Genomic DNA, 13,198 nt, shown 5'->3' on the forward strand with positions numbered 1-13,198 from the left:
TAAGATTATGAACCCTATAAAATAAATATGAAAGTACAGGTGAGCTAGAAAACAAACATGATGTTTCCATAACTACCAGAATTTGTGTACTATTCATCCTAGTAGATATGCCATGATTTATTAAAATAATACTTGTATCAGCCACGGCAGACCATCCTGTTGGGAATGCACTTTTGAACCTAGAACCATCAGTCTCTGAGGCAAGCCTCAGAAATTACCGAAGCCAGAATCATACATTTAGGATTGGGTTCTTTTCAACTCAGTTACATGCTGTTGCATCACTTTCCAATCCAGTATAAACATTCTATTTAGAAACAGTTGCTACTGTAGCATCCTTCACAGTTGCAATTTCTTCTGTGCTGTCAGATGCCAGTGTAAACTATAAAACTGACAAAATAGAACCTTTAAGACTGGCTGCAGTAGTCTTTAGTGTTCTGCCCAGACTCCACTGACCTTGGAGCTTGCGGTTGTGCTATATTACTGCCTATGTTGAAGTTAACTGCTAACTAATGCTAATTGCTGAAGTTAACCATGGAGAGCTGCAGTCACTTAACATGTGCCTGTTACCAAAATTCTCCCTGACATCATCATAGTTCTTAGGGATATACTGAAATTAGAAATCCTGTCAGGATCCCTTTTTGCAAAAAAGCAGTCAGGAAGCTATGTGGCTCTTGGGAGCTGGAACCTTCATATTCTGGGCAGCTGGTATAACGTAATTATTGGAATCATGTCATGCTAAGTGTATAACGATCAAAAGGGAAATAAGGTGCCCTTAAATAATTGTCCAGTTCTTAAGTTCTAGGTAAAGAAATAGTGGGATGTTGGGCTAAGCTACATGCACTTTACAATTACCATAAATTCTTACGTGGGCCCATTATCACCTTCAAGGTCCATACAAGTCACTTCGCAAGTTTCAATGCCTTCATTGTTAGGAAAGGGGGGAACTAAGGAGATGTAGGACCACTGCTGAGAAACTTTAGCCAGTGTGGGTTAGGGAGTGAACATGAAACACAGCACGGGTGGGTTATATCAGTGCTATAAAACCTCAGCTTTAAGACAAAGTTAGATTTTAAACCCATGATCTATTAATAATATAGGCAGTCATACAAAAACTGAAGGCAGGAAAAACAAACTACAGTTTGCACCTAATGGTAGTACCCCTGACCCCTGATCCTCCAAGGTGGGTAATAGAAGAGCTATTAACACACAAAGGGACCAAACCACACATAGGAAATGCTGTTTCCCACCTCGTAATCAATTTTATTGTGACCTTTGCCTCTCATCTTAAATATTTCTTGTTTCAGCACCCATCTCTTGAACCACCAGGAGTATTTATTAACCAAACTTTTGTTTTTTTTTCAGCCCAAGATAACTGTGTAACCAGGCCAAGTACATGATAGAAGAACACAGGAATGGATTTTCATCTCAAGAATACATAAGTTGGGGGAAGAAACTCAGCTTCTATTGTTAGAATTTGACAGTTTCAGACCCTTGTGGTGGTGGGATGACCATCATCATACAATATTCCACCTAGTAAAGTTTTAGGTGGCCAGTGACCTTATCAATTAGGTCTACTGGTCCTGGCCCAATTCCTAGAACAGTTCGAGAGCCTGGTGCAATCTGAGTACGTCCTGCATCTTCGATTAAACTTACAGTCAGTCCCAGGATTTCTGCATGGGTCAATAATTCAACTAGAGTTTTTTCATCAGGAGCTCTGACCACCACTTTGGGCTGGCCACAGTTTTCCCATTGTTTGAGTAATTCAGGGTTTCTCCTTCGAATTTGCTTGTAGGCAGAAACAGCAGCATGAGAGCACTGGGCAGCCACTTTCCCTTTTCCCATCTTTAAGTCACTTCGAACCACAAGGATCATTTTGTACTCCCCACCCTCTCCTAAGATGCTTGCTTCTGTTCTGGTGTCAGTGTCTGTCTCGCTCACCGAGCTCTTGGGGATCATTCTAAAGCGTTCTCGGAGTCTCCAGCCCAGGCACATGCCACAAGCAATGCCGGCAGCCATGCTGAGTGCACCAGGATTAGTCAAATATTCCATAACCAAGGGTTTGGAGAGCATCTGAAAGGAAAAGAAAGTTGTCACTATCTAGCAGTGGAAAGTTACAGGCTTATCAGATAAAACATCCTGACAGTATATAAGCAGCAATATTTTAATTCATCCAGAAAAAAGGCAAAATATGTTTTGGATCTTAGGCATGTACTATTTTTTCTCCCCTGCGTACTAGAAAAGGTTCAATACAGGTGAAGCAGTTTAGGTCATTTTGAATCTCAATGTGAGGAGTACATCTCTTTCTTGGATACAACAAAGCTCCGTTCCTCAATTTTTGCTAAGTCTTGTGGAGAAAGGAAATGTTCTGTTTTACCAAGATGCCTAAAGGATCTAGAGAAACCAAGATTAACTCACTCTTTCTGGAATATAGTGAGTGCTTATTTACTTGTGTCTTCGTACTGCAATAATTCTTAATGGGGATGGTACCAACCCCTCAGAGAAGTTCCCGGTTGTCACAACAACGGGCCTGGAGTGAGGTGCGCTGCTGACATTTACTAGACCTTGGCATGGAATGCTAAAAGCCTTACACGTGAAGATTTGTCCCACTGGACATTACTGTAGATGAAAAACTATTAATGTCTGAGAGTAGAACCCAATTTCATTTTGCATACGAACACAAAGTATTTTTTGCATAGTTTTAACACTCAATTTACCAGAAGTATAACTATCATATAAATCAAAGGAAGATAATCCTTTATCCTTATTATGTTAGAAATTCCTATTACCCCAGCAAAGCTGTTCATGGTATTTGAATCATCAATAAAGCACTTATATCAGTCTACATTTGAGACTGTTGGATTCATGACGCTTCAGTGTATAGGCACAAACAGTCATCAGTTTCTTCTAGTGGAATAAATAGTATCTAAGCATTTATACATTGAAATACATGGGGCCATCATGTTTGTAGAACTTACAAGTGGTGCCCTTGGAATTGTACAGTGCATAATCTGTGTGGCATAGATGGCAGTCCTGGAAATACATATTTTACCATAAAGTTCTTTTTTATTCTCTTTTTAGTTAAAATTAGAACATATTAATGTTTTTGAAATTATATGGTAGGCAAAGTATGCAATGTTATCAAATATTTTAAAATGAGAATATAGGGAATCAAACTTTTTGAGATGTAATTCACATACTACAAAATTCACCTTTTTAGCATACAATTCAGTGTTTTTTAATATATCTACAATGTTGTACAACCATCACCGCTATCTAATTCCACAACATTTTCACTGCCCCAAAAAGAAACCCCTACACCCATTAGTAGTCCCTTCCCATTTCTCCCTCACCCAGTCTCTGGTAACCACTAATCTACTTTGTCTTTATGGATTTGCCTCTTCTGGACATTCATATAAATCAAACCATACAATATGTGGCCTTTTGTTTCAGGCTTCTATCATCCAGCATGATATTTTCAAGGTTCATCCACACTGTAGCATGTATCAATACTTCATTCCTTTTTTTTTTTAATTTATTTATTTGTTTTTGGCTGTGTTGGGTCTTCGTTTCTGCGCGAGGGCTTCCTCTAGTTGCGGCAAGTGGGGGCCACTCTTCATCGCGGTGCGCGGGCCTCTCACTGTCGCGGCCTCTCGTTGCGGAGCACAGGCTCCAGACGCGCAGCCTCAGTAGTTGTGGCTCACGGGCCCAGTTGCTCTGCAGCATGTGGGATCCTCCCAGACCAGGGCTCGAACCCGTGTCCCCTGCATTGGCAGGCAGATTCTCAACCACTGCGCCACCAAGGAAGCCCCTTCATTCCTTTTTTTACTGATGAATAATATTCCATTGTATGGGTATACCACATATTATTTATCTGTTCATCAGTTGATGGACATCTGGGTTGTTTCTACCTTTTGGCTACTATTAATAATGCTGCTATAAATACAAGTTTTTGTGTGGACATTTGTTTTCACTTGTCTTGGGCTTATACCTAGAAGTCTCACTGCTGGGTCATACAGCAACTCTGTAACTTTGAGGACCTGCCAAACTATTATCTAAAATGGCTATATCATTTTACATTCGTTGCAAGTGACTTTATTTTTTTAAAAACTGTGTGTTGGGCCTGGTAGGGTTGAGAGCGCTTCTCTAGTGCCTTATGACTGAAGTCTCTAATTCAGAAACAAAAAAACCAATGCCTTTGCAAACAGATCTTCATATAAGTCATGGCTGTCTCCAGATCTCAAAGAAGGATTGGGAGGATTATGAGATAAATTGGGCTAACAGACCTTCAGTAATTGTTAGAGAATGATGGAGTACACTTAATATCTGAAGGAAAAGAAGATGACTATAAATTCTTTTGTCTCCAAACTATAAAAATATAATTTAACACATTACACTGCTATACTATGTATCTTGCTTTTCTAAGTCAAACGTACAGTTAATAAAAAAGTGAAACAACCCAATGTCCCCACATTTGCAATGTCAAATTCAAACCCCGCCCTCCCCAGAACAAAACTAATTTCCCTGAAATTGCTACTTAATGTTATAAAACCTGTATCTCCACTTCCTTGGAGTCCATCAGAATCCTTTACTATTCAGTTACTTTCTGAACACCTACCAAAAAATCTCTGCATTTTATAGTAGTTCATGCATCTCCTTCTCTAGTTGGATCCTGTCTGGAGCTACCTTTTTTTTTTTTTAAATGGTTCAATTTCTCCATATCCTCACTAACACTTGTTATTTTCTTTCTTTCTTTCTTTTTTAAAATTTATTTATTTTTGGCTGGGTTGGGTCTTTGTTGCTGCGCACGGGCTTCCTCTAGTTGCGCAAGCAGGGGGCTACTCTTCACTGTGGTGCATAGGCTTCTCATTGCGGTGGCTCCTCTATGTTGTGGAGCATGGGCTCTATGTGCGTGGGCTTCAGCAGTTGTAGCACACGGGCTCAGTAGTTGTGGCTCGTGGGCTCTAGAGCGCAGGCTCAGTAGCTGTGGTGCACGGGCTTAGGTGCTCCGCGGCGTGTGGGATCTTCCCCGACCAGGGCTCAAACCCGTGTCCCCTGCATTGGCAGGCGGATTCTTAACCACTGCACCACCAGGGAAGTCCCTGGAGCTGCCTTCTTAAATGGCCAACTTTTACAGATACAGAGGCAGGAATACCAGGACAATGTGGTGAGGAACGTATTTCCAGAAGCTGAGAGCACTCTGAGACAGTCCATTAGTTTTGGGAAAAAACTAATGTGGGGTAGTTGTGGGGCAGAAGGTAGTTTGAGGCGGGGTCAAGAAAGAGAAACAAAGTGAAAGCAAAGCAGAAAGAAAAAGCAACAGATACAAGGGGCTGTGAAGAAAAAGGAAAGGTTTTTTTTTTTCCCTCTTAGGATGGAAAGATGAGTATATACAAATGTTGAACATATTTATATGTTAATGGATGGACCCAGAGAAAAGGTAGGTAGATGCTCAAGATAGGGAAAGAATAATTAATAATACAAAGCAGTAGGTGGGAGGCACCTAAGTCCCTGTGAAGAGATTTGGTCTTGGAAAGAAGGGACACCTTTCCCAATGTGACAGGTTTAGATGCAGGTAGGGCTGTGGATTTGGAAGCAGGAAATTGTTTCTTGGAGTTATTTTGTACAAAAGTCAAAGTTGAGAAGAGGAAGACTGAAATAAAAGTTACAGCAAAACACAGCAGGATTGCAGAGGAACATTGAAAACATGGTTAGGATTAGTAATGATTTTATAACGGTACCATACCTACCAGTTATGATCTTCTCCAGCAGTACTTAGCAGCCTGAGTATAGGTAAAAATATAGAAGAGATGACTTCATACTTCACAGAGAAAATAGAAGCCAGAAGACTAAAACCACATAACCTCTGCCTCCAAACATATAAACTAAATCTGCTGTACCTATATTCTTCCTTCATCCTCCCCATCTACGACAGATAGTTGGATTTATCCAAGTTTGAATTCTACTAAGAGTAAGCACCAAGATAAGGGGCATAAGGGAATTTAGGGTGAAGGCAAGAATGTTTGAAATGATAAGCCATGAAATCCACATTCTTATAAAATGATTTAAGGACAGGAAGGTGACAGAGGATATGCACATGCTATTAAGAAAAGGTATGATGGAAGTAAGCTGGAAAGGCAGATGGCTGTGGTTAGAGAGAGATGTCTGGGGTTTTGAGTTTGGAAATGGAACATTATAACGTGATGGAAAGTCCCGAGTGTAGCTACAGAAATAGGTTATCTGAATTATAGTCAGAAGTGTGTCATTAAGCTCATCTGCTTTCTTAATTCTTTTATTTTTATGATATATTGCCTCCTTCCTCCCACAAATATTAACTGCTTCTGCTCTAGGATCTGGGGGAATACAGGAGCACACAAAGGAGAAAAAGTCCCTTCTCTCATGGAGCTTATGTTCTGGTAGTGGTTTAGAGATGACTCAGTCCTAATTTTGAATTTCTTTCATTTTATTTTAAGAAAACTTCATGTTGTCATAGCTCAAAGCTTCAGTGGTACTTTGAATGTATTGTGTCATTTGATCCACATAACTGTAAGAAGTTAGCATTAATTCTATATATTGAAAATGAGGAAACTGAGGCAAAGAGAAGTTAAAAAAAACCCAAATGTTTGCTGACTTCCTATGTACCAGACACATACCTTGTGAGACTAGGAATACGGTGAACAATACAGGCCACTGCCAGTTGTTCAGAGATGAGTGGAGGAGAAGACAAATAATTACATGGCTGGTAAATGTTATGAAAAGGCATTAGGGAGAACTTCCTTGGTGGTCCAGTGGTTAAGAATCTGCCTTCCAGGACTTCCCTGGTGGTGCAGTGGTTAAGAATCTGCCTGCCAATGCAGGGGACATGGGTTCGATCCCTGGTCTGGGAAGATCCTACATGCCAAGGAGCAACTACACCCGTGTGCCACAACTACTGAGCCTGTGCTCTAGAGCCCTTGAGCCACAACTCCTGAGCCCACGCACCACAACCACTGAAGCCCATGCACCTAGAGCCCGTGCTCCACAACAAGAGAAGCCACCACAATGAGAAGCCTGCGCACTGCAACGGAGAGGAGCCCCTGCTCACCACAACTAGAGAAAGCTGGCGTGCAGCAACGAAGACCCAACGCAGCCAAAAAACAAAAAAACAAACAAAAAAAAGAGTCTGCCTTCTAATGCAGGGGACACAGGTTCGATACTTGGTTGGGGAACTAAGATCCCACATGCTGCGGGGCAACTAAGCCTGCGTGCTGCAACTACTGAGCCCACGTACCGCAACTACAGACCTTACGTGCTCTGGAGCCCACATACTATAAGTAGAGAGCCTGTGAGCCGCAACTACTGAGCCCTCGTGCCACAACTAGAGATCCCGTGCATAACAACTACAGAGAAGCCCATATGCCGCAACGAAGAACCTGCGCACTGCAATGAAAGATCCCACGTGCCGCAACTAAGACCTGACACAGACATAAATAAATAAATACATACATAAATATTTTTTTAAAAAAAGGTGTTGGGGAGTACATAAAGTGCTTTAGCTCAGTGTAGGAGGTCAGGGAAGGCCTCGTCAAAGAAATATTTAAAATGCAACAAAGGATCAGTAAGAAGATAGAAGGATGGAAGATCATTTCAGGCAGAAAGAACACCAAGTGGGCAGGCCAGAGGAGAGAAATACAATATGTCAAATGACCTGAAAGCAGTCCAGACTGCTGGAAGGTGGAGAGAAAGAGCTGCAGAGAACAAAGTGAGAAAGAAGGGCAGATCACAGAAGGCCTTGTAAGCCATGTTAGATGGTTTGGAATTTACCTTAAGGACAATGAGAAGCTGCTGCAGGGAAATGATTTTTGTTTTCTAAGAGATCACCTGGGACTTCAGTATAAAGACTGAATTAGAAGCTGGTAAGAACAGATACAGGGGATTGATCAGGAGGCTGCTATAATGTAATCATAGTAACAGTTAATAATTGCTAAATTAGGTTTTATATTAGGTGTACATTAGGTATTGACACTCTACATGAATTGTCTCCTTCAATGTTCCCAACAGTCCTTTAAGGTAAATACAGATTATCCCCATTTTTTCAGATGTGAAAATTGGGGTACAGAGAATATAAGTAGCTCACCCAAGTTCACAAAGCTAGTAAATGGTAGCCTGACTCCAGAGCCTGTGTTCTTAACACTACTCTGTTGCCTTTCCCAGTAGTCTAGATGAGATGACAGTCACTCAGAGAAGAGTAGTGACAATGGGAAAGGAAAGAAGTGGCTGAGGCACACCTGTATGATTTGGTGACTCACTGGAAGTCTGATGATAAAAGAAAGGGAGAAGTTTAGAATGACACCTAGATTTGAACAAATGGAGATTGCAAGTATACTATTTACTGATGAAGGGATTCTGGTGAAAGAGAAGGTTTGAAAGTAAAAGATACTAAAATCAGTTTTAGATATATTACGTCTGGTTTGACCAAAAGACATCCTGGTTGAGATGTCCAGGAAAAAAAAAAAAGATATATCATTTAAGAGGTCAGAAGATAAGCTTAGGCTAGAAATACATATTTAAAAGAAATTAATATATAACTGAGATTACTGAAGTGATGAAAGTGGGTAAGGCCACTGGGTCAAGTATATCGAGGGAAGAAATGGCTAAACAGAACCTTGAGGAAACAAGCATTTAGGGATAAAAGGAGAATGACAACGAATGACCATCATAAATGGTTAAGTCATCAGCACCTAGTTTCAGTCCTCTTTCACTGGTGTGCCTAAAATGGTGACAGGGCTGTACTGACATGGTACTTTAAGGCTCTAGACGCCTTTGCAGCCACAAAAAAAGAAAATAAAATTTAATTCTTACTAGAACCCACATCATCTCATAATGCATCTATCATTTAGTTACTACATGATGCTTACATATCAGCAGGACTTCTCTCTGATAATCTAACAACCAGACTACAAATAGAACAAATATTCAATTATATATATACACACACACACACACACACACACACACGCACACACACAAACTTCTATGTCAAGAATTAGAAGGATTCTCTGCACCAATTTCTAGGTTGCAAAATAACCAAATATCCCACATACCAGACTCAGGTACTATCTGGAGAAAGGAACTACACATGAGCATATGTTGAACATACTCGTCTAAAAGGTCATGATGGAAAGTTTCACATTTTCTCAGCTTTATTTAAAAACAGATATACCAGTAAGAGTCATCATAAACAGAAAGCAGAAAAAGTTCCAGAAATAACCAAGCTTGTTTATCACTTCTGTCCCATATCTTATGAGGTCTCTAATTCTAAAATGTTGAAATTAATACTAGCGTCTCTATTCTTTACGATGTTCTAATCTCCTATCAGCCTGATCAGATCAACATCTAACTCCTGTAAAAAGTGTTTCAGCCTGTCCCCTTTTCTGCATATCTATTATAAACATGTATCAATAAACCCAGTGCTTGAGACTAAGGTAAAAATAACTATCTTAGTCTCACAGACAATCCCGGGCAATGACGGCACTGCCAAAAGAACATGTCCTATAAAACCCTCCTCTTGGTGCCTTCTAATTTCTCAGCCAGATTAAACCTCTTTCACCAATGCTCATGATTCCATTACCTTCTGAGGCATGCTACCCCCATTTATCCTGTTCCACTGGCTACCGCTCCTTGGCCTTTTCCAACCTAAAAATCCTTCCTCTTTGACCCTTAAACCACTGCCTCACTTTTCCTCTTCCCTTCATCTCTAAACTTCTTCAGTTACCTGTCTCCCTTCCCCACTCAACTGAAACTGCTAAGGAATCAGACACCAGTTAATTGCCAAACGCAGCTGCCTCTTTTTAGGCCTCATCTTGAGTTTTCTGCACCACTCACTGACAACTTTTCTTTAAGCTTTCTTCCCTTGAATTCTTTAACCCAACGTTCACCCTAGTATCATCCTATCTTTCTGATACCTTTTTTCCAGTCTCTTTTTCTGGTTGTATGTCCTCTGTTGTCTCCTGCTGTATGTATTATCCAAGCTTACACATTTGGGCCTCTTTTCAGTCTGTACCTACGTTGTCCTATACAGCAACCATTAGCCAAACGTAGTCATTTAAACTTAAATTAAAACTAAATGAAAACTCAGTTCTTCAGTTACATTTAACAATATTTCAAGTGCTCAATAGCTCAACAGCTTAAAAGTGGCTAGCTGCCACTCTATGAGTTAGCGAGATATGGAACATTTCCATGACTGCAGAAAGTTCTATTGGACAGTGCTGGTTTATATACTCTCTTTCCATTCAATCAATTAATCAAGCAATATTTACTGAGGGCCTATTGTGCACAGTTCTGGACCCTGGAGAAGAGCACTGAACAATCTAGTAGGAGGAGACAGACAATAAATAGTTTGTGAAATGAAGAATCTCACTCATTCCTGAATTAACAAATGCTGAGGATTCCTAGAGCGTCTCCCTGGGCACCACACTTGAACTTCCAACTTCTGCTAGATTTTACCACTTAGATGTCTATGAAGTGGTCTAAACTGTGTCCTACACTGAACTCAGTATCTTCCCTTCCCTCTCAAACTTCCTGTAATCTTTCCATATTTGGTTCACTTGTGCCCTAGTTCATCCTAGTCCATCTGCCATTATAATTAATTGTACTTCTAAAGCACAAATCTGATCCTGTAATTTCTCTGCTCGAAAATCACTGGATAAAAGCCTAAGGAATAAGGAAACCAAGTCCCCCTAAAACTGAGTCCCTTACCGAGTTTATGATTAATCTCTCTAACCAAAACTTTATCCCTTTTCTTGTCCGCGGTGACCTCAACCCTGCACTAACTGAATACTAACCAACCAGAGTTGATGACTAAAATTGTTGTCAATAACACTGTCAATACACTAAAACTGCTGTTGTAGATATCATCTACCACTCAGGTTGTTTCTCCAGGGCAAGATGAGCTAACAGACCTCGAGCCACAGACCACCTGGCCAGAGAATCATAAACCAGAGACATCCTGACTCCTGAAACTACAATTAAGGAAAGTCACAGAAATGTTACAAGATGATTAATTCCAGCCTCTTTGTTCTTCCCCTTTAAAAAAACCCCTAACTCAAACACCAAGTTGGAGTGGATTTGAAGCTTGTCTCCCACTCCCTTGCTTGGGGCCCTGCAATAAAGACTGTGCTTTCTTTCACCACAACCCGGTGTCAGTACCCTTTGGGTACCCGTTTGCTACCCGTTGGGTGAGTGGACCCAAGTTCGGTGGGGTAACAATAAAACATAAATCCCTTTGCAGGAATTCAAAGAACTACGCAATTTGGTTTCAACCTACTTTACTATTCAGCCACACCAAATGACTAGGTATTTTCAAGCAGCAATCTCTCCCTGAAATAATTTTCTCCAATTAAACACACAAAAAATCCTCTTCACCCATGAAGGTGTAGTTCAAACCAAACCTGTCTCTTAAGTCTTTACCACCCCCCAGTCAGTCTTAATTATTTACTTTCCAGAGCCGCTGTAACAATAACACATAACCACTGTAGAGCATAATTCTCAACGTCTAGTACAGTGCCTGGGATTGTTAACGTATTAAATACTCCTTTAGACATTATGTCTGTGTGACACAAGGAGGCAATTTTTCGATCATATTCTTGGAGGCCTTTTCTTTCCTCGTAGGACTCAACAACTTGCTACGCTGTGGGTACTCAATAAATACTCAGCAGAGTGTGGGGCCTGCTCGGTATTTTCTCACATTCGGAACGAATCCATCAATGCTGCCTCAATGGAGGCGTTGCCTGGGAACTAGAAATTCTGGGTCCTTCCCCTCCCCAGCAGCTTGGTCCTTTCTTCCAAAAGACGACTGGCCGAACCGGAACAGTGGCTCCGGCGGCCACTGGGCGGAAGACAGTTTACGAAGAAGATGAAAGGGTAAGGGGGTGGTTATAAAATTAGATAGGAAGAAACATTCCAATTGGAGACAAAATGAAGAACATCCCCCTACCTGTGAGAGGCTGACCTACCTAGAAAACCTCTCCTCCAACTCAGCAGCGGCTTTGCGTTCCTCACTTCTGGGTAACAGACCCTTCTCTCGCGCGAGTTACCCCTTCCGGGGTTCCTTGACAACAAGTTCCGGATCAAGAACCGCGAAGAGAACAGTCATTCTTCCTCTCGCCCCGCCCACAAGTCCCTAACCCACACTCGAACTGAAATCCCGCGACTGTCAGCTGAGGGGGTCGAAAGGAGGGGGGAACGTTTTTCTTCTGGAGGCGGTCTCCCGGAGGGGAAACGGACCGGAAGTGACGTAAGCTAGTTCCGGTTGGCCGGAGCCCTGCGGCGGGTGTGAGAGTCAGTCGTGAGCCGCTTCCAGGATCCGAGATCAGGAGATCCGGAGAAGCCGGAGTCAGAGCGGGTAGGTAAGCGAGAGCGGGGAATTGGGGACGGACGCCTGAGGCTATCCTCAGAGCTTGGCTTCTTCTGCACTTAGACGGTGCAGATCTAGGGCACCGTGATTTTGACTTCAAGCAGTGCTTTAGAGCGCTGCTGACTGTCTCAGTCTGGCAGTAGATATTTGGGACACCTCCCCGTGGTTGGCCACCCGTACTGGACTCCCAACCATTCCCTCTCATCAAGGCGAACTTGGAAGCCGTTCTGAGCTTCTGTAGAGTACCCATCTCCTCTTCCTCTCTGGGTGTCTAGGACCTTAGAGTAAACGAGGAAGGTCTTCCTTGCTGATGACCAAGCTGTTTCTCAGCATTTGTCCGTTGGTTTCTTGCCCCCCCCCCACCCCGCCAACCACTAGCACATGATTCTGTTTTGTAACCATTTCTAAACAAAATTCAGACGTGCAAGTGCCTTCTAAAGCGTTGGTGGCCAAGGGAATGGGGCCTTCCCTCCGTAGATCTCTTGCAGAGGACCTTCACGTTATTTCCCACTACTTTCATGAAGAATAGCGTTCTCTGCCTTTTCCAAATCCCTGACCCCCTGAATTTCTTTACAGTGGAGGTATTTGCAATAAAACATGAAGGTTAGCTTAATCTCTAAACTTTCAGTAAGCCGTATGTGACCCTGTGTCACGCTGCTTAAGATTATTTGTGACCTCCAGTTAAGTTTTGCACTGTTGTCTTTTGTTTTCCTGCAAATTCATGCAAAACTCTCATATAGGCTCTGGCACTGTTTACCTGTCTTGATAACATAGCTCCTTTTCCTAACTTTAATGTCTTTCAGTTCT

The 13,198-nt window shown here is 41.8% G+C and overlaps 3 protein-coding genes across 11 annotated transcripts in view; 2 read left to right on the plus strand and 1 right to left on the minus strand.

The window, feature by feature from the left end:
* CLTC (clathrin heavy chain) overlaps window positions 1-2,072 on the plus strand; it is a 66,167-nt gene extending 64,095 nt beyond the window's left edge. For both annotated transcript variants that reach the window (XM_073797566.1, XM_033846650.2), the window contains one exon: window positions 1,363-2,072. In XM_073797566.1, coding sequence (XP_073653667.1) covers window positions 1,363-1,397 — 35 coding nt within the window. In that variant the 3' untranslated portion in view covers window positions 1,398-2,072. The remainder of the gene's footprint in view (window positions 1-1,362) is intronic.
* PTRH2 (peptidyl-tRNA hydrolase 2) lies at window positions 1,441-12,126 on the minus strand. 3 transcript variants are annotated; one of them, XM_073797584.1, is made up of 3 exons: window positions 11,991-12,105; window positions 5,748-5,780; window positions 1,441-2,070 (listed from the first exon to the last, which is right to left on the minus strand). In XM_073797584.1, exon 3 carries the CDS (start codon window positions 2,068-2,070, stop codon window positions 1,531-1,533), a length of 540 nt encoding a protein of 179 aa, XP_073653685.1. In that variant the 5' UTR covers window positions 5,748-5,780; window positions 11,991-12,105; the 3' UTR covers window positions 1,441-1,530. The 3 variants fall into 3 exon arrangements, with proteins under 3 accessions (XP_073653685.1, XP_004325096.1, XP_019800856.1); XM_004325048.4 differs by lacking the exon at window positions 5,748-5,780 and having other exon boundaries at window positions 11,991-12,126; XM_019945297.3 differs by lacking the exon at window positions 5,748-5,780 and having other exon boundaries at window positions 11,972-12,090.
* A 139-nt stretch (window positions 12,127-12,265) lies between these two features.
* Window positions 12,266-13,198, plus strand: part of VMP1 (vacuole membrane protein 1) — a 130,103-nt gene continuing 129,170 nt past the window's right edge. For 3 of the 6 annotated variants that reach the window (XM_019945293.3, XM_019945296.3, XM_073797578.1), the window contains exon 1: window positions 12,267-12,379. The gene's annotated coding sequence lies outside the window, so the exon portion shown is untranslated. Of the gene's footprint in view, window positions 12,384-13,198 lie in introns of all 6 variants that reach the window. The other 3 variants (XM_073797576.1, XM_073797577.1, XM_019945294.3) reach the window with 2 other exon arrangements.

This window comes from Tursiops truncatus, chromosome 20 (assembly GCF_011762595.2).
Source record: "Tursiops truncatus isolate mTurTru1 chromosome 20, mTurTru1.mat.Y, whole genome shotgun sequence".
Classification (NCBI taxonomy): Eukaryota; Metazoa; Chordata; class Mammalia; order Artiodactyla; family Delphinidae; genus Tursiops; species Tursiops truncatus.